General features: G+C 39.7%; 1 protein-coding gene across 5 annotated transcripts in view; it reads left to right on the forward strand.

The window, feature by feature from the left end:
* Window positions 1–21,173, forward strand: part of OCLN (occludin) — a 63,897-nt gene that overhangs the window by 38,592 nt on the left and 4,132 nt on the right. For all 5 annotated transcript variants that reach the window (XM_049865043.1, XM_049865051.1, XM_049865070.1 and 2 more), the window contains exons 5-8: window positions 5,200–5,342; window positions 14,569–14,784; window positions 17,137–17,308; window positions 19,548–19,589. In XM_049865043.1, the coding sequence (XP_049721000.1) occupies window positions 5,200–5,342; window positions 14,569–14,784; window positions 17,137–17,308; window positions 19,548–19,589 (573 nt within the window). The remainder of the gene's footprint in view (window positions 1–5,199; window positions 5,343–14,568; window positions 14,785–17,136; window positions 17,309–19,547; window positions 19,590–21,173) is intronic.

A 21,173-nucleotide genomic window follows, 5' to 3' on the forward strand; every position in this document is an offset into this window, starting at 1 on the left:
AGCAGCCTTCTGTTTTCCTCCTGGCATCCTACAGGGACTTAGGATGTTTTCATTAACTCTCTTAGGCATGCTCATGCTGTTTATTGCAAAGACTTTTTTCATAAGTGATTTATAATCAGAAAACTTCTAAATTTTGAACAAAGATTTGTCCTTACCATAATTACCTTTTGTGAAGATCTTTTGAAATTACGTTTATTTCATTTTGACATTCAGAAACACTTCCATGATTGAGATTGGAATTTTGGTAAGGCTTTCCTGTATATCACCCTAGTTAATTATTAATGATGCTTAAACATGGTCTGTGTGAGCACTTTTCCTTTTTTAATTTAATCTCTAGCGTGAATCAGAGTCATTTGTTGGTTGGGTAGGTGTGTTTTTTCCCCTCAGCCTCAGCATGCCTCTCTTCCTTCTACTGGCTTTTGTCTTTCCCCTCTAAAAAGACGAGTCGGGGGAAGGAATGACACCAGGTTCAGGAGCTTCTTGAGAAGATCCCAGTTGAGAAAAACCAGTTGAAGGTTAGGCTCTGCTGTGTGGGTTTCTGCTGCCTACAGAGCCCTAGCTCTCATCACCTGTGTCCCCTCCACCCTGGAAAGCCCTGGGGTCGAGGTATTGGATCTGCCTGTCCTGGCATGAGATGTGTCTCTGATTTAGAGCAGTAATCCCAACATTTGGTTTTAGAAATGATAGAATCTCAAACTTTTCTTTCCCCTCAATGCTTAGTTTAAGGCAAATCTCCCTGAATCTGTGTTCTTTACCCTGCATCCTTCTGCCCCTAATTTCTCAGAGCTGTTCTCAAGTTAAGGAAAATTGTTCACCATTTGCTGTTTATACTTAAGGCTTTTTTTTTTTTTTTTGTCTTGGGTTTTAAGTCTTTAAAAATTTATTGTGATTAATGAAATGGTGTTATTTTTCAAGAACCTTAGCTGTATCATCAAGTTTTGGGAGCTGGCTGGGGATCCTATCAGTGCAACTCAGAAATCCCTTTTCTCGTAATAGGGAGCATAGGCTGGGGACTCCTTGTATAAATTACTAGTACCTAGTTAGGCCCCACTGGGGCTTCCTCTCCCCTTTACTGTTCTTTGAAAGCAGGAGGTATAGGCAGTTCCCGAGTTTCGAACGCAATCTGTTCCTTAATGTGTCTTTAAGGATTTGTAGGTAAGTTGGAACAGGTGTATACAGTGGCCTTACCTGAGTGCAAGAAAAGGCACGAAGCCTCTTCAGTGATTTAAAAGCTGCACATGCAACAAGTGGAGGTGATTGTGATGAAGAATCTGTTGCTCGTAGGGGTTGGTTCAGTTTTTCCTAAGTGAGGGCAAATTTACAAAACATCAAAGAACAAGTATAACCCTATAACCTGGGGACTGCCTGTATACTCACTTCACTTTGGTACCATGAAATGAGTTAGAGAAAAGTAATATTTTGACTTCTTTTGGGAAAACTGAAGCATAAAAAAGGAAAAATTACTTTACTCCCTTGTGTTATAAATACACTTTTGTCTCTACCTCTAGACTTTAAGCTCCTTTTGAGGACAAAGAGTGCATCTTACTCATCTTTGAGTCTAGGCAGCATTGCTGGCTTGGGATTTTTTATACAGATATATAAAATAAAACTTTAACTAATGAAGACCTGTGCTGGAGGGCGGAATCAGTGGTGAGCTAGCCCCGTTCTGCTTGACTCTTAGAGATAAAGGCCATCTCAGAGTGGCTCATTTGACAAGATGCTTGGGTATATACAATACAAAAGTAGATCAGTGATAAATAAGGTATCCTTTGTTTATTTAGCAAATTGTGGGATCCTAATTCATTCCAGGCACTGTTAGGCTTTGGATACTCAAAGAGGAAGAAGGTAGGAGACTGCCCAGTGAGAGGCAGTGAATTGATAGCAGAGACTTTAGGGTTACTCCTGTATTTAAATCCCACATTATCACTTTCTAGGTATAAAGTCCTTGGGCAGGTTATCTAACTCCCTGAGGCACAGCTTCCTCGTATCAGAAAAGAGAATAATAATATTTACCTATAAGATTGTGCCTACACAATGACGTATCAGTTCAGTATTTTACACATTGTAAGCAAGCAGAGATGGTGGCTTTAAAAGCAGTCCACTATCTAATGTAATAATTAGATATATGAGCAAGTGATTATACTGTGAGTAAGCAATTGTTCTAGGTCACAGCCTGGGAACCCCTATGGAGGAGTTCTACTCTGCACACATAGGGCCACCATGAGTCAAAATTGACTGCTCAGCATCTAACGACAACAACAACAACAAAGCAATTGTTTGTGGTATGTAAGTGCTCTGGTGAGAGGTTTGTATGCACAGGTGCTTGGTGGCTTGCCCAGCAGAGGCTTGTGTGGAAGGCCTCTGGAAGGTGGTGCACTTGAGCCAAGACTTGGAGCACATTAGGGATTAGCTGGTAAAGAAAAGGGCATTTCAGGTGCTGATAAGTCTCTACAAGGACCCCTTATTTATGAAACTTTGGGTTTCAGGCTTGCTAAAGTCAGTAGGACACCAGTGAGCTTTGCAACCTCTGCTAATGTTGGAGTGGGGAAAAGCCTGGAGAAGTGTAAAATACATTTTATTTTGTTTTTTTCTAAAAGAAGTCTTTTTAAATTCTGATGAGACCTCCGGAATAAGAAGAGGCCTTTGGCCAAGCATTTGCTTGTGAAACTTAGTGATTTGCAGTATCTTAAGTGAACAGGGTCGCTATGAGTCAGAATCCACTTGACAGCAGTGGGTTTGGGTTTTTGGAAATGAACTGATAAGAAGCCCTGGTGTGAGGCAGTGGTTAAGCCCTCGGCTACTAACAGAAAGGTTGGCAGTTGAAACCTACTAGCCTCTCTGCAGGAAAAAAAGTGTAACAGTCTGCTTCTGTAAAGATTATAGGCTTGGAAATCCTATGGGGCAGTTCTACTCTGTCCTGTAGGGTTGCTATGAGTCAGAATCGATTCAACAGCAGAGAATTTTTTTTTAAAGAATCTGATGCTGAGCAGGTTTCAGCCAAGAGCTGCCAGACTAAGACAATCTGTTGTGCATGGGGTCACCATGAGTTGGATTCCACAGCAGCTAACAACAAAGGAATTCATTGGAAGCCAAGAATGATTCCCACCTCATCCCCTGTGGTGGGGTCTAAGTACACTCCCTGGCAACTCACCCACTGGTTTCCCAGTTGCTGCCAAATTCCACTTTCAGAGAAAAATTATTCCATTCCTTTCTGACTCATGGGAATAATAAACAATTGAGAATGCCTCTGTGTACTTTGAGGAATGGGTAAATATCTTTTGCTATTTAATATTGAAGGGATAGGAAAGGAGCCTGCCATATTCTGATGCTACACAGAATGAAAAACCTAGAGGTGTAAGGTGTGTGCATTGCAGGGAAATAAACTGTATTAATGCTGAACATAATTGTAAGGACTTATAGTAGCAAAATAATTCAAATAAAAGTCTGCTGTCACCTTCAGATATTTATAAAATCCTTTGATGAGATCCAATGGCATTATTCCAGAAAACTCTTCCCTGAGTTTTTACTGTGTTCAGAAGGCACTGTGTTAACGTGATACATACCTTACCATGTCATTTAATCGATAAAACAACTTTATGGAAGAAGGTAGGAAGGGACAGGAAAACTGGATGAAGGAAACGGGGAACCCAGGGTAGAAAGGGGGAGAGTGCTGACACATTGTGGGGGTTGCAGCCAATGTCACAGAACAGTCCGTGCATAAATTTTTGAGTGAGAAACTAATTTGTGTTGTAAAATTTCTCCTAAAGCACGATAAAAAAAAAAAAAAACCTTATGGAGTAGGTAGTTTCTTGCAGGAGACTGAGGCTTTATAGATCTTGTAGTTGTCAGATCTGGGGTGATGCCACTGCAGTCCCACTTTCCCTGTGGAAAAGTTACTCTATTTCAGAGAAATAATTTGTGGAATTATTTTGATTTTTTTTCCACCTTATTTTTATTCCTTTATGTTAAAATAACTCAGTGATTTATTTGGATGCAGCACTTTATTTTTATTTATTTTTTTCTACCAGTTGCAAAGTAATATGTAATAATTTTCAAGATCTTTAGGTGAAATTTAAAGTGTTGGGTCTGCTACATGAAAACTAACAGACTTTATGCTGGGAGTCTAGGTGGCTGTGCTTTTCATATTTAACAAGGTATAATTTCAATAGATTATTATTTCTGTAGGACAAATCTACTTACAGATCAGAATGGGGTAAGAAGGAAGCAGAAAGGAAGGCAGCAATGTGACTGTACTGTGTAGGCTGTAAATAATAGAGCCATTGAGAATGTACCTTAAGGGAAAGTAAACAGCTCTCCTTGAAGAGCCATAGCAAAAATCAGTTCCAGCTGCCTAATTTCTTCTGGGGTTTTAACATTGCATGTTTAGAGATGAATGAATTCATGAATTAAGAAGAGCCAGTGTCCTTTGTCCTAGATTAGTAGTTTTCCCCATGTAGTGCCCAGACAGCATCAGTATTACCTGGGAGCTTGTAAGAAATGCAAATTCCTGGGCTCTAACCCCTCCTCAAAAAAAAACAAACCCATTGCCATCGAGTCAGTTCCAACTCACAGTGACTCTATAAGGAAGCAGACTGCCACATCTGCCTCCTGTGGAGTGTGGCTGGTGTGTTTGAACTGCAGACTTTTTGCTTAGTAGCCAAGTGCTTAACCTCTGGGCCATCAAAGCTCAGGCCCTATAACCCTAGATAAAATGAGACTGGTCTTCCTGATGGGGAGAGGGAGGGAATGGGGCAATTACCATAGATAATTATTACACTTAATCACATCGGGGAGCACTGGTCGCAGAGTGGTTAAGAGCAGAGTCAGTTCGAATCCACCAGCTGCTCCTTGGAAACCTGATGGAGCAGCTCTGTTCTGCCCTGTCCAGCTATGAGTCGGAATTGATTCGTCAGCAACCCGAATTTGGTTTTAATCACATCAGGACAAGAATCAGATAATCAAGATTTTTCTTTTTTGTAACGCATTTCGGTCTTCTTAAACTAGGAATTAGCTCATTTTATGTGTTTGTAAAAATGTTGATTTGACCGATATAAAAAGGCAGTCCTTGCAGGTTGCTTTTATTTGATGAGCCCAATAAACATTAGACAATAACTTTGTATATGATATTTTTCTTGCATTTCTTTCCCTTTTAAATTATAGGCTAAATAATACTTGTGTCTCCTTGGGCTGTTTCTTTAGGTTAAAAATGTTTCCGCAGGCACACAAGACATGCCCCCGCCACCGTCTGATGTGGAAAGAATTGATGGTTCCGTGGTATACTCTTTCAATGGGAAAGTGAATGACAAGCGGCCCTACCCAGACTCTTCCTACAAATCAACACCGTAAGTAGTATTTTGTGCCATTAATTCTGCTTTAAAAATATCCAGCTGTGTGTGTGTTAAAGTTGAAGGCTGGGATTAGCATTTTACATAGAAGCCTAGGGCTACTTCCAAGGCTGTGATGGGGAGGATGGGGTTGTGAGTTGGTAGGGCCTTCTTCTCTTCTAAACTGAAAATGCCTCTTCTCACTTGTGGTTTAATAGAAAGAGCCCTGGTGGCGCAGTGGCTAAGAGCTTGGCTGCTAACGAAAATTTTGATAGTCCGAATCTACCAGCTGCTCCTTGGAAGCCCTGTGGGGCAGTTCTACTCTGTCCTATAGTGTCGCTATGAGTTGACAGCGATGGGTTTGTTTTTGTTTGTTTGTTTGTTTAATAGAGAAAAGCAGGGTTGGTTCCTTTCACTCTAGGAATGTGGCTATTTGTGTCCTCTCTTCTCTATTTCTGGTTTTGAGGTTTGGGTATGGGTGAAAGTTAACTGATTGACAGCAGAGCTAAGTGTGGTTCTCAGTCTCTCTTTTTGCCTTTATTTATTAGATCTCCTTAGTAGAAGAGGGAGATAGCTTGTTGATCAACCTTGTCCATTTACATTTCTTTTAAACTAACCAAAAAAAAACAAACCAGTTGCCATCCAGTCGATTCTGACTCACAGCAACCCTAAAGCTAGAAGACTTCATGTCGAAGTCAGGAATTCTGAGATCTCATTTGCCAGGCTGCTGTACTGTGTCTTCCATATTATTGGGGAGTATGTGCAACTAATAATGCCTCTAGGTTTTGTTTTATATTTTTGGTATTTTATGTAATCTGAAATACCTCCCAGTGAGTGTCTGGCCTATAGTAGATGCAATTATGGTTATTGAAATGGTATCCCCATTTTGGTTTTAGTTCACCCAAAAGCCCAATTCTAACCCAACCTAATGACTGATAGGGAGAGAAAGACGTTGGCAATATCATTAAGGACTTTGATATAATTTATGCTTACGGATGATAAATTAGTGCTCCTATATATAATTCTGAAGACCCTGCTGGCATAGCGGTTAAGTGCTACAGCTGCTAACCAAAAGGTTGGCAGTTCGAATCTACCAGGTACTCCTTGGAAACTCTATGGAGCAGTTCTGTCCTGTCCTATAGGGTCGCTATGAGTTGGAATCAACTCAACAGCAAAAATTATATATAATTCTAAGGAGCCCTTGTAGCACAGTGGTTAAGTGCTAACTGCTAACCAAAAGGTCAGTGGTTTGAACCCACTAGCTACTCTGTGGTAGAAAGATGTGACGATCTGCTTCCGTGAAGATGACAGCCTTGGAAACCTATGGAGAAGTTCTTCTCTGTCCTATAGGGTTGCCGTAAGTCAGAGTCGACTCAACAGCACACAACAACATATATAATTCTAAGGAGCCCTTGTGGTGCAGTGGTTAAGCGCTCAGCTGCAAATTGAAAGGTTGGCAATTTGAGCCCATCCAGCAGCTCCATGGGAGAAAGACACAGCACTCCGCTTCTGTAAAGATTACAGCCTAGAAAACCCTATGGGGTAGTCTGCTCTGTCATGTGGGGTTGCTATGAGTTGAAATCGACTTGATGGCACACAACAACAATATATAATTCTAGAACTCTAAATCCCTTTGAAGACCAAAAAATCTTCCCTTTAGGTAGTTTGATTGTTCTGAGTTTAAGGTATATCCATTGGGAAGATTTTTTATTTCAAAGTTTTACACCTATCTTCCCACCCCCACTATCTCAGTACATAGTAGTTCTGGCTTAGAATCCCAGTAAGATGACACTAGCACCTTGGATCAGGTGGACACTTGAGACTATGTTGGCATCTCCTCCCTGGAGGGGAGATGAGAGGGTAGAGGGGCTTACAAGCTGGAGAAATGGACACGAAAAGAGAGAGCGGAGGGAGGGAGCGGGCTGTCTCATTAGGGGGAGAGCAATTGGGAGTACGTAGCAAGGTGTATATAAGTTTTTGTGTGAGAGACTGACTTGATCTGTAAACTTTAACTTAAAGCACAATAATAAAAAAAAAAGGATGACACCAGCAGATGAGTTAATTATAGAATAAGTTTGAAGACAATAACCAAAAAACCACACCTGTTGCCATCAAGTCAGTTCTGACTCATAGCAACCCTATAGGACAGAGTAGAACTGCCCCATAGGCTTTCCAAGGAGTGGCTAGTAGATTTGAACTGCCAACCTTTTGATTAGCAGCCAAGCTCTTAACCCATCAGGGCTTTTTGAAGACAGTAGGCTTTATTATTACACTGGAATGGAATTTGGAAATTGAATGGACTGGCAGCCTTCCTTAACCCCCATATATTTTGTTTTGGTCTCAGAACCCACCTTGGTCATTCATACCCTTTGGCACCACCCTTGTTTTCCCCTTTTTCTGGTGAATAATTGGAGGAAGGGTATTCTCTCTGTACTCCTGTCTTCTCTTTGGATTTTGACAAAAACTAAAGTATTGAAGCTATTAAGAGCAAAGGTACACAGTAGAGAGGCAGTCCTAAAAATTTTAAGGTATAATTTGAATGACTTTCGAGCATACAAAGTAAATACCTAGACTGCATTTTTTGACCAGCTTTGCTTCTAAATTGAAAGGTCTGTATGGTTACACAGACTTTACAGAGGTGCTGACCCTTTTCATGAAAACCAAGAAAATATTTTCACAAATTTATCTGGAATAATTTTAAAGCCTTACTTATTCTCAAATAAAACCAGTGTGTTCATTTAGTACAAAATTTTAATGGTACAAAAGAGAACTGTCTTAGTCATCTAGTGCTGCTATAACAGAAATACCACAAATGGTTGGCTTTAACAAAGAGAAGTGTGTTTTCTCACAGTCTAGTAGGCTAGAAGTCCAAATTCAGGGTGTCAGCTCCAGGGGAAGGCTTTCCCTCTCTGTTAGCTTTGGAAGAAGGTCCTTGTCATCAGTCTTCCCCTGGACTAGGAGCTTCTCTACTTAGGAACCCTGGGTCCAGATGACTCACTCTGCTCCCAGTGTTTCATTCTTGGTGGTATGAGGTCCCCAACTCTCTGCTTGCTTTCCTTTTAAAAGGTGGGACAGGCCATACTCCAGGGAAACTCCCTTTACCTTGGATCAAGAATGTAACCTGAGCAAGGGTGTTACAATCCCATCCTAATCCTCTTTAACTGCAGGCAGAGATTATGATTTATATCATGTAGGAAAATCACAAAGTAGAGGACAGCCACACAATACTGGGAATCATGGTCTAACCAAGTTGACACATATTTTGAGGGGGACACAATTCAGTCCATGACAAGTACCTTTTATACCCAGCTACCTGGCTCTTCTCCTAAGAGGCAACCAGGGTTACCAGTTTTGTTTTTTGTTTTTTTAAATATCCTTCCAGAGATGTTTTATAAATATGCCGACCAGATGTGTATATTGGTTCTTTTTTTCTTTTTTTTTTAAAAAAAGACGAAACTAGCGTATGAAACACATTGTTAGCAACGTATCTTTGAGACTGTCCATATCAGTATTGCAAAGAGTTTACTGATTGCTTTTTTTTTTTTTTTAATTAATTTTTATTAAGCTTCAAGTGAACATTTACCATTCCAATCAGTCTGTCACATGTAGGTTTACATACATCATACTCCCTTCTCCCACTTGCTCTCCCCCTATTGGGTCAGGCCTTTCAGTCTCTCGTTTCGTGCCAATTTTGCCATCTTCCCTCTCTCTCTATCTTCCCATCCCCCCTCCAGTCAAGAGTTGCCAACACACTCTCCAGTGTCCACCTAATTTAATTGGCTCACTCTTCATCAGCGTCTCTCTCCCCGCCGCTGACCAGTCCTTTTCATGCCTGATGAGTTGTCTTCAGTGATGGTTCCTGTCCTGTGCCATCAGAAGTTCTGGGGAGCATTGTCTCTGGGATTCCTCTAGTCGCATTCATATCATTAGGTATGGTCTTTTTATGAGAATTTGGGGTCTGTATCCCATTGGCCTCCTGCTCCCTCAGGAGTTGTCTGTTGTGCTCCCTAGCAGGGCAGACATCGATTTTGGCCGGGCACCAACTAGTTCTTCTGGTCTCAGGATAATGTAGGTCTCTGGTTCATGTGGCCCTTTCTGTCTCTTGGGTTCTTAGTTGTCGTGTGGCCTTGGTGTTCTTCCTTTGCCTTTGCTCCAGGTGGGTTGAGACCAATTGATGTATCTTAGATGGCCGCTTGTTGGCATTTAGGACCCCAGGTGCCACAATTCAAAGTGGGATGCAGAATGTTTTCATAATAGAATTATTTTGCCCGTTGACTTAGAAGTCTCCTCAAACCATGTTCCCCAGACCCCAGCCCCTGCTCCGCTGACTTTTGAAGCTTTCATTTTATCCCGGAAACCTCTTTGCTTTTCGTCCAGTCCAATTAGGCTGACATTCCTTGTATTGTGTGTTGTCTTACTGATTGCTTTTTATAGCTGCATAATATTCTGTTGAATGGATATTCTGTAATTTATTTTCCTAGTCCTATTTCAGCGCATACTTTTCTCTTTTTTTTTATTACAAACAGCACTGTAGGGAGTAATCTTGCACGTTTATCACTTCACACGTATGTGACTGTATCAGGAGGAAAAATACTAAAAGTAGAATTGCTAGGTTAAAGGAAATGTGTATTTGTTGTTTTTGATAAATGTAGTCAAATTGTACTCTGTAGGGTTGTACCAGTTTACACTCCCAACCTACACCCCAGAACTTTCTTGAAGGTCTAGAAAATGCAAATATGGTGCTTAATTTTAGAACCAGAAGAAGGGGTGGTGCTAAGGGATATGAATGAGATGGTATGTCTCACAGATCCTGTTACATGGGGTGATGATGGAAGGAATTTTTGTAATAGAAAATGTCAAGTGTTGTCCATAGAAGGGTACTGAGGATTCACAGGACATCCATTTGGATGGGAATAGCCATGGGTAATAAATCATAGCCTGTCTTTCTTACTGCTTTCTTAGAGGTGCTTAGTTAACCCCGTGAGCACCTCTGTCCTGCTTGCTATTTTACTGGATAGAGTAGGAATTAAATAATGAACACCACTGTGTCTAAGGTCCACGTTAAGGTTGAGGTACCTCAAAGACTAAGATTTGTTCCCCAAAGCGTAACATACACTCTGCAAAGAGCACTGATCTTGAGTATACAGCTTGATGAATTTTCACATTTGTGAACATTCAAATAATCACCACTCTGAGATATAGAAATTCCAAGCCTCTTCTCCATCAATACCTACCCCTCTAGAGGTAAAAACTATTTTGACACCTATGAACATCTATTAGTTCAGCCTATTCTTGGAATATTATTTTATATTTGATAAAGTGAAATCATATTGTAGTTACTCTCATGTTTAGCTTCTTTTGCTCATTGTAATACTCTGTACCTTAGAATTTCAAGGCAGTCTGCTAATTAAAAATAATTCTAGATGAGGATAGACCAGAATTTAACTGAAAACAGTTGCTTTTCTACTTTTTCGAAGTCAATTTGGGAGATCCCCATTAAAAAAAAAAAAAAAAGCAAAAATGGCAGCACAGGGGCATCTGACCTCCTATAATTTCCGGCTGTCTTGTGCCACCTCTAGTGTTAAAATCCTCTCTTTGTCTGTCTCCTGGATCTAGGAGGTTCTCAGCGCAGGGACCCTGGGTCCAAAGGATGCGCTCCTCTCCTGTCTCTTCTTCCTGGTGGTAGTGAGGTCCCCATACAACATACAACTTATTTGCATGGTCCCACTCCCACAAGGGTTCCATATACCTTATTTGCATTATTAGCGAGCTGTCCAGTCCACTTGGTAGGCAACAAGACCGCTTGTGCATAGTCCTACCCAATCATTTTGTAAGAGTCACAAGACCATGGTGAGAAAGGCCATAAAAGTGATTCATTGTACCACAGGTACACTTCGTACTATCCTGTTCACACTCAGGGTGAATTAACCTTTATAAATCAAGACATAGAAAGTTGAATGTTCCCATGATTTAAAGCTGTCAAAGCAAGCTTACTCTTAGAGTGCCAAATGAGACCATTGTTTGGTAGTACTAGGCTGATAAGATAATCTGTTAGGGTTTTTATACAAGTTAGAGAAGCCCAAGTCACACGAACTTAAGCTAAAAGAAGAAATTACTGGTTTACGTAAGTCCCAGGGATGAATCTGGTTTTACGTATGGCATGATCCAGAGGTTCAGAAGATAATCAGGACTCCTTCAAGCTCTTATCTCTTGCTATGTCGACCTTATTCTCAGTCCAGCTTCTGTTGTGGCAAGATGGCCATCCACATTCACCCAGCGCCATTGATGCTCCAGCACAGGATTCAGAAAAGATTTCCTTTCTCAAAGCTTACGTATCAAATCTGCTGGGGAGATTCTGACTGGCCCTTTTTTGGGTCCCTGTCATCCCTGAAGCCGGGATGATGGAGTTCTCTGATTGTCCAGGTTTGAATATACCCTAAATAACACTGGCAGTTATAAAATGCCACATAAAATAATGGGCATCATGTAGTCATAGCATCGATGTTGATTATGTAGAGTTCCCTTTCCTGCACCAACACTGTGTGTTATCAGAAAAGGAGGATTCTTGTGAATCAATTCAGTAGTTGTCTTGAACACCTACCTGCCATGAACAATAGTGGGCCAGGTGCCCCCGGGAACACCAAGTTCATGTTCTCATCTAAGTTTCAATTTAGCAGGGGTGGAAGAAAGTGCACAATGACTACACTGAAAGTTAGGGCAAGAGAGGGACAGCACAGGTGTGTGGGAGGGAGGAAGGAGAACAAAACAAACAAATAAAGAAGAAAAAAAGATGAATTAAAAAGCTACAAAAGGGCGGTCTTCTGGACCTGAGTTGATGAGGTCAGGAATGCATATGAGCATGACTAAAGAAGGGAGCCGGGCAATATAGGGGTGGTTGTCTTTTCCGAATTGTACAGATTTTTGGTAGGACTTGTGTCTAAAAATATGTTTAAAGGTTGTTGGGAATACATATGTTTCCTAACTCTTCATTTACATATACTTTACTTGCAAAGTAAGGATTTCTGATATCAGCATCTAAGATCATAAAATTAAGGCAGGAGGCCACTTTAATTAGTTTTTTTGTGTTTTGGTTGTTTTTTTGTTTATTTTTCTGTTTTGTTTTGCTCTTTAGCTTCCTCCTTACTTGGCCCCTGGCCCCATTTGTTCTGCTACCTCGAAGCAAAGAGTAGAGTACCTGGCAGTTTTGGCAGTGTGTCCAGGAACTTGTTAATCATTGACTCTTGGAGAAAGTCACATTTTTTTTCCATTAGAAGTAGCGTTAACATAGCATACAAAGCTATATTACCTGAATAAACTTAGAAGAAATAAATACCACCCCACTTCCAACTACACAGAACCCAAAGCTTTAGGGGTCTACAAGAAATTAACAAGTATGGTTAGAAATCTAAGACTCTGACAACAGAATCAAGTAGCTCTGAATCACCTAGAAAACAGAGAGTAAACCTGGTAGATACTGCACAAGATTACAGTTGCTATAAGTTGAAAGCAGTAAGGACATATAAAATGCTCTGGATAAAGACTGGAGAAACCCTGAAAGTATAACCCCTCAACACCCTTTCAGCTCAGTAACGAGGTCACTCCTGAGGTTCACCCTTCAGCCAAAGATTGAACAGTCCTATGGAACAAAACAAGACTAAAGGGGTGGGGACTGGAAGGCAGGAGGGAACAGGAAAGCTGGTGATAGGGAACCCAGGGTTGAGAAGGGAGAGTTTTGACATGTTGTGGGGTTGTTAACCAATGTCATAGAATAATGCGTGTGCTAACTGTTTGATGAGAAACTGATTTGTTCTGTAAACCTTCATCTAAAGTACAATAAAAAGAAAATGCTCTGGATATTTTAAATAGTTGATTTAGGTGTTCCTATGAGTTGGAAGCTACTCAATAGCAACTGGGTTTTTTGTTTTGTTCTGTTTGTTTTCTTTGTATTGAATAGGGAGGCTCAGGCCCTTTCTTGGTCTTTCATTTCTGTTTTTGTCCTCTAGCTCATCTTTCTCCTGTGGAGCAGCTGGTGGGTTTGAACCGCCTGCCGGCCTTTCAGTTAGCAGCCAAGTGTTTAACCACTGCCCCCTCCAGGACTCCCTGGAGACCTCCTAGCGGGGTAATACTTGATGTTCGTTACTCATGGATATCAGAGTTCGAATGAGTTTCAATTGTTTCCCTAAGCACATGTTTTGATGAAGAGGGAATGAGCAATCCACGTCAGTGAGAAGAGTTGGTAGTAGTGGTATAGTGGTGTAGTGATTAAGCATTGCACTGCTAACCAAAAGGTCAGCAGTTTGAATCCACCAGCCACTTGTTGGGAACCCTATGGGGCAGTTCTACTCTGTCCTATAGGGTTGCTATAAGTTGGAATCGACTCGACGGGTTTTGGTTTAGCTCTACCACAGAGGAAACTTAAGCTCTGCATTTCCGTTACTCAGTAGTTGTTTTCAGTTGCCACACAATAACAGCACCTGGAATTTTATCCCTGTGTTAGACTTAATTTTCATGCTCGTAGCAGAAACATTATGTACTATTAAAAATCTGATACAATATTAAACAGGTATATTAGAGAAATAATAAGTGTAATAGAAAGCTCCATTTCATCCACTTTACATGGCTTTGGGATTAATATAGCAATTTAAAAAGAATCCTTAATGAGCTCTTTAAATCATTGCTATATATAGCTTTACTTTTTTTTTTTTTTTAGATTTTTAAATATTTTATCTAGAAAAGAAAATTGATATATGGTAGTCTAACATATATCTTTATTTCACGAAGTCTTATGAAGAGCTTGTTTCTGAGAGTCAGGCTTGCAGAGGTGAACATGTAAAGTGCATTCCTCTTCCCCACCCAGCATGCCTTAGAGCTGGAAGAACACATGGAAAAGAATTATGAGTGTTATTCTTGGCAGCCTTCTGCATAGTAAGTCTCAGGCACAGGTCAGGTAAACACCTGTTCTAGGTCGGTTTGAACTTCCACAAATGAAATCTTTGATCCATTTTATGGAGAACGGTGAAATCAGAGCCTTAAAGCTGCTGGTATGTGTTAGAGGACTGAGGTGGTGCTAAATCAAACGCAGGAAACTAGGCATCTGCTCAGTGTTGCGCATATGAACTCCTTGAGTGAGTTCACCTACATGTGACGTCTCTTGGTGTTATTGTTGGTTGTCGTGGTTACAATGCACTGGCAGAGAATTGTAGTGTACCCCGTAGTCACTGGAAAACGATTCCTGTTTTATTAGGGTGCCTGAGGTGGCTCAGGAGCTTGCCCTGACTTCACCTGTGGATGACTACAGACAGCCTCGTTACAGCAGCAGCGGTAACTTTGAGACGCCTTCAAAATTGGCTTCCACGAAGGGAAGAGCAGGGAAGTCAAGGAGAACAGAGCAAGACCACTATGACACAGACTACACAACAGGCGGCGAGTCGTGCGATGAGCTGGAGGAGAACTGGATCAGGTACCGAGTCAGCACTACTCTTGCTGGATCCGATTTCCCATCCTGATTATTAAATGGGCCAACCAGATTTGGAGCTGTTGCCTCCAAAGCTGGGTTCATGATGGAATCTCATCCTCTGCCAAGCAGAACTGGAGACATTCTACCTGCCCCCCGCCCTGGCCCACCCAGTGACCTTTCATAATAACGATTGAGGTGGTGGGGATGTGTTTGGCTATAACCATGTCTTAAAATCATTTTCAGCTTCCCCACCAAATGGCTGATAAACTTCACCAGTGCCCTTGCCTCTTCCAGTAGTCACCTAAGAAAAGTCTTTCAAATAAATAAAATACAAGTATAGGCAACATTGTTTTACATAAAGAAGTTACTGATTATAAGATTCCCAGACCAATACTCTGGCCTTCCTCTGGCAATTACTTTTTTTAAAAAAAAATAATTTTTATTGTGCTTTGAGTGAAAGTTTACAAATCAAGTCAGCCTCTCACATATAAATTTATATACACCTTACTACCCATTTACTCTCCCCCTAGTGAGTTAGCCCGCTCCCTCCTTCCAGTCTCTTGGCAATTACTTTTAAGTGAAGCTGTCATGCTAAGACCAGAGTGTCCCTCTTTAAAAAAAAAAAATTAGGTGAAAATGTACTGAACAAATGTATTCTATTTCAACAATTGCTACATGTTATAATTCAGTAACAGAGTTTCTTTTTAAAAGTTCAATCCAGAGAACTTTGGTAAACAGTTTGGTAAACAGTTGAGATAGCGATTTACTGTTCTGGCCAAGGTTGTGATTAAGTTCCTTTCTGTGTCAGTGGTTTTGTTCTAATCCATCGTGTCAAACTATACTCGTGTATGATATGTAGGCCTTTTATGCCTAAGTATTTTGAGGAATAGGGCACAAATCAGAAATAGTGGCTGACCAAAACATTGCTTCTTTTAAGATGTTGGGAGGAATGAGTGGACATGTATAGCTTGAAACCCCCCTACTCATGTGTGATTTTGATACCCCATCTTTCCCTCTTCCCCCAGGAGTCACTGGCCTAGTTCAGCCATCTGTCTGGGAAATACTTGCATAGCTTATATTTAGAAGGAAAGTTTAACAGAAAACTTTTAGGAATCCTGAATTCTTATTTCCCTTTTAAGCAAATCATTTTACTTCTCCTCTCTGTAAAATGAAGATATTAGACTGACTGTTAGACCTAAAATTTGAAATTCCATATTGTTATGAAACTCCTGGAAAATCTGGTGGTGTAGTGGTTAAGAGCTACGGCTGCTAACCAAATGGTCTGCAGTTCAAATGCACCAGGTGCTCCTTGGAAGCCTTAGGGAGCGGTTCTGATCTGTTCTATAGGGTCACTATGAGTCAGAATCGACTCAGTGGCAACTGGTTTTTTGTTTTGTTTTTTATGAAGCTCCTTAGCCCTGTGAAACAATTCAGAGTATTTTCTCAGTGCTTTGTGAGGCAGTAGCATTTTTTTTTTTAGCATCATCTTCTTAAGTAAAGAATAGCTGGTATAGTGAGAGCTATTAGTGATACAGATTTCAGTTTTTCTCCTTCATACTTGAATGCACTGCCAGATTATTTTTACAGTGAACATACATTTTTATACATGTACATTTTTACCTCTACTTTTATAGTCAAAAAACAAACAAACAATTTCCACTTAGGAAAAATAAGAACCCCTCCCCCACGAAGAAGTTTGAAACCCTAGGTGGTAGCAGGAAGCAGCCAGGTTGGCAGTCTGCCGCTCTGTCACTGCAGTAATCAGAACATGTTCATGCTCCAGAACTGCGGTTTTAAGACTTTAAACACAAATATTCCATTATCATGTGGTGTCGTGTATTCAAAGTAATGAGTTCCTATGACTTGGACCCTTGAATTTCATAAATGGTTTTCAGCTTTATTTTTAATAATCGTATAGGCATAGTTGCTTTAAAAAAGAAAAAAATAAAAGAGCAGTAGTATATAAAGTATAAGCATTCTTAAAAGAACCTATTTGCATCCCACCTTCCTCTCCCCATAAGCAACAGAAAGAAAACAAGAGGATCTCATTCTCCATACCGCACCAGCTTTATTATTTTTGAGGAAGAAACACTGGATTTTAAGTCATCTGGGGACACACAGAAGCTCTGGTGGTGCAGTGGTTAAAGCACTTGACTGCCAACCAAAAGGCTGGCGATTTGAGCCCACCAGCCACTCTATGGGAGAAAAACATGGCGCTCTGCTTCGGTAAAGACTGCAGCTTTGACAACGTTATGGGGCAGCTCTACTGTGTCCTATAGAGCTGCTGTGAGTCGGGATTGACTCAGTGACAATGGGTAGGGATACATATGTATCATTTTCTCTCTTAATGTTTAGGGAATATCCACCTATCACTTCAGATCAACAAAGACAACTCTACAAGAGAAGCTTTGACACTGGCCTGCAGGAATACAAGAGCTTACAGGCAGAACTCGATGAGATCAGTAAAGAGCTCTCTCGTCTGGATAAAGAATTGGATGACTATAGAGAAGAAAGTGAAGAGTACATGGTATTCTCAAACCTGATATTTCTAAATTACATAGTTTAGTCTAATCAATAGAGATAACAGTATCCTTTATACTAATGTTGATTTAAAAAATTTACTAATCATTATCAAACTGTAATTTCATTGAAAATGAGTTGGATAAGTCTTTCCAAATTGAAGAGTATGGTTAAGAGAACAATAGTCTATTTACATATATCCCTTCCTGTTTAAAAGAAAATAGCCATGTTATTTATAAACATAATTTCTATTTATAGCTCTATCTATAAACATAATTCATTGTTTATGTAAAAAAAATTTAAACAAGACAAAAATGTATACAGAAAAATTGTTTTAAATCCCACTACCCAGATATCACCAAAATAATTAGTGTTTAAAACACCCTTTCCATGCAGGAGTGCGTATATATATGTATGTTACACACACAAGTTTTGATATGGAACAGTCTTATATGTTTTATTTACATCCTTCCTGCTTTTTTTTAGTACTTAACAGTAATTTATGATTATCTTTTTTTCCCCTCTGGATCACCTGGTTGAAGTAGTATTTGTTAGGTCTCTCCTTTGTAAAATTATTCTTTATTCCCTCTTTCCATACTGTACTTTTTGGAAGTGACTATGTGCAGCCCACACTTAAGGAGTGGGGAGTTATGTGCCACCTCCATGAGGGCAGAGTATCTACATAAATTACTTAGAATTCTTCTGCACAAGAGATTTGCATGAATGTATAAATGAATGGCTTTTAACATTTCATTTTTCATGCATTCACTCATTCATATCACCATGGACTGCTGGATATCTACTTTGTACTTTAGGTTATAATCCAATACTGCTTTGCTTATTTTGATGCTCTAATTCTTCTATCTTTGACCATTGGAAGCCCTTTCAGTTGGCTTCTGTGTTTCTTTGACATGACCCCATCATTGTGGGATTTTTGTTTGTTTTTCTTTTAACACTTTCTTACTGTCTGTCGCTACTTATATCCTGCTTTTTTACTCAACAATAGCTTATTGTTTTCTTTGCATGTCAATAATAAAGATCTACTTATTTTAAAAATAGCTTCATAATATTCAATTTTATGGTTGTACCATACTTAAAACTCACCCTCTGTGGACAGACATTTAGGTATGTCTCCCTCCCACCCTCACCAAGTAGTACCACTAATACTCTGGTGAACTTTTCCATCTTTGCGCAGTTGTCTGCTTATCTAGCCAGAACAAATTCCAGAATATTAAGTTATGCAACATAAATCTTTGGATCCGTATTGTTGCAGAACTACCCATCAGAAAATTTGTACCAACTTCATTCCCCTTAGTAATGCACTGGGGGGCTCATTTGACCCACTGATCACTAACATGTGCCTGAAGTTGCTGCTTGGGTGTTAGATACTAGTAATGAAACTTTTTACATCACTTCATACATTTATTGGAAATTCATATTAATGTGATTAAATGCCCTTTGCCATTTTTCTATTGGGGTGATCTGCCTTTCAGTATCGAAGTATTCTTATATAGTAGGACTTTATAGTTTTCTTTTATGGTTTCTGTATGGGGTTATCATAAACCCTTTGAATTCAATACACATTTATTGATCACTTATTCTTTCCTAGATGGTATAAAATTGCTGAGGTTAAAAAGAGAAACAATACCCTGTCTCTGCCCTCAAAGATTTTGAACTCATATTTGAAGAGAAAAACTGATGTCTAAACACCTTAGTCAATGTAGTAAAATGCTGTGCTTGCATTATGTACAGAAAGTACTGTAACTGACTACTCAGAGAAGGCTTAAAGTCTGCTCAAGTCCTGGGAGTTTAGGGGAAGTTAAGACGTGCCTAGTTTATAAAGGAACAGCAAATGATGGATATTGAGACTGGAAGGGTAGGTGACTAGATTTATACAGAAGCTAAAGGAGAGCTCAGCCAAGTTTTGCAGTGGGATATAACCTGATCAGAGCTGTGCTTTAGAAAAGACCTGGCCTGTGGCTTGTGGACTGGCCTGGGGCAAGATGAGAGGCTGCAGAAAAAATAGCGTTACTTGTTCATGTGAATGGAACAGGAGAAATACCATGTCAAAATGTTTCTTCTCTGAATTCCTTCAGACCTTCCAGCCTTAAGACTTCATTATTTTAATTCCCCCTTTTGGTCATAAGTTGGCATTTTTAGATCCAGAGTATAGCATCAGGAAATGTTTTTCTTTAAAGAGAAAGTGCCCCACTAAATGTATATTCCCTTGTGTTTCTCATTAATAGGCTGCTGCTGATGAATACAATAGACTGAAGCAAGTGAAAAGAGTAAGTATCCTGGATTGTAAGCTTCTGTCAGGAAGAACTTTTCTGTTATGTGCTTTTCATTTAACCTTTACAGCGGCTGTGAGTGCCTTGTCATACCCTGATTATAGACAGGAGGCCTGTAATTACAAGATGAAAACTGTAATTGAGAAGTTGGAACCTTAGCTTTAGTGGTTTGTAGCTACAACCAATGCTGATTATTTAAAAACTTTATTTTTAAGTTGAAGTATACATAAAGAAAAGTGCATAAATTGTAAGTGTACAGCTTGGTAAAATTTCACAAAATGACCACATGCCTCTGTAACTGCCACCCAGATCAAGAAATTAATTTCTTAGCAATATTTTCCCCATTCCCTGCCGGTTTCTGCCCTCTCCCCGAAGTAACCACTATCCTGAAATTTTTTTTATTGTGGTAAAAATATATATAACAAAACATTTGCCATTTTTTACATGTACATTCAGTGACATTAATTACGTTCATCATGTTATTTGGCCATCACTGCTGTCTGTTCCCAGATGTTTCCAACACCCTCAACAGAAGTCAGTGCCCCTCAGCGATGACTTCCACTTTCCCCTGGTAACCACTAATAAACTTTGGTTTCTGTGCATTTGCCCGTTCTAGATGTTTCATGTAAGTTGGGTCATATAATATCTGCCCTTTGTGACTGACTGATTTCACTCAGCATAATGTTTTCAAGGTTTATCCAGGCAGCCTGGCTTTTAACATCATAAATTTTGTTTACCAGTTTTGAACTTTATATAAATGGTATCACATAGTACGCATATTTTGAGTGGCTTCTTTTGCTCAGTATTTATGTTTGTGAGGTACATTCCTGTTGTGGCATTAGCTGAGGTTCATTTATTTTATTGCTGTCTGACGTAACTTGTTCGTCCATTCTGCTCTTAATGAACATTTGGGTTGTTCCTAACTAATACAACTACAAACATTTTGGCTGATACAAGTAATGCAGCTATAAATTTTTTTTTTAATGTCTTTCTGTGCACATGTGTACATATAACTATGAGTAAAACTGCAGGGTCTTTGTGCCTTAGTAAACCCACTGCCGTTGAGTCAATTCCGACTCAGCGACCCTACAGGACAGAGTAGAACTGCCCCACAGAGTTTCCAAGGAGCGTCTGGCGGATTTGAACTGCCAACCCTTTGGTTAGCCGCTGTAGCACTTAACCACTACACCACCAGGGTTTTAGTATATACTGCCAAATAGTTTTCCAAAGTGCCTGTGTCAATTTACATTTATATCCCCACCAAACGGTGTATGTTCCCATTGCTCCATTTCCTTGCCAACTCTTGGCATCATTAGTCTTTACTGACTTAAAAAATTTTTTGCTTGTAAAAAAATTTATATTAAACACATTTAAAATCCTCAAACATCATGATTTTAAAAGCAGACTTCTAAAAGATCATATAGTAAAATTTCTTGTCTCTCTTACACTGCCATTCACATGGTTCTCCTTTCTCAAGTCAAATGATATCACCAGTTTTTTGTTTTAATGAGATTTTAGATAATGTCTTAGCAAAAAGCGCCATAAATATTCTTGGTCATTTGCACATATTTAGAAATGAGT

The sequence above is a fragment of the Elephas maximus genome, chromosome 2 (assembly GCF_024166365.1).
Source record: "Elephas maximus indicus isolate mEleMax1 chromosome 2, mEleMax1 primary haplotype, whole genome shotgun sequence".
Taxonomy (NCBI): domain Eukaryota; kingdom Metazoa; phylum Chordata; class Mammalia; order Proboscidea; family Elephantidae; genus Elephas; species Elephas maximus.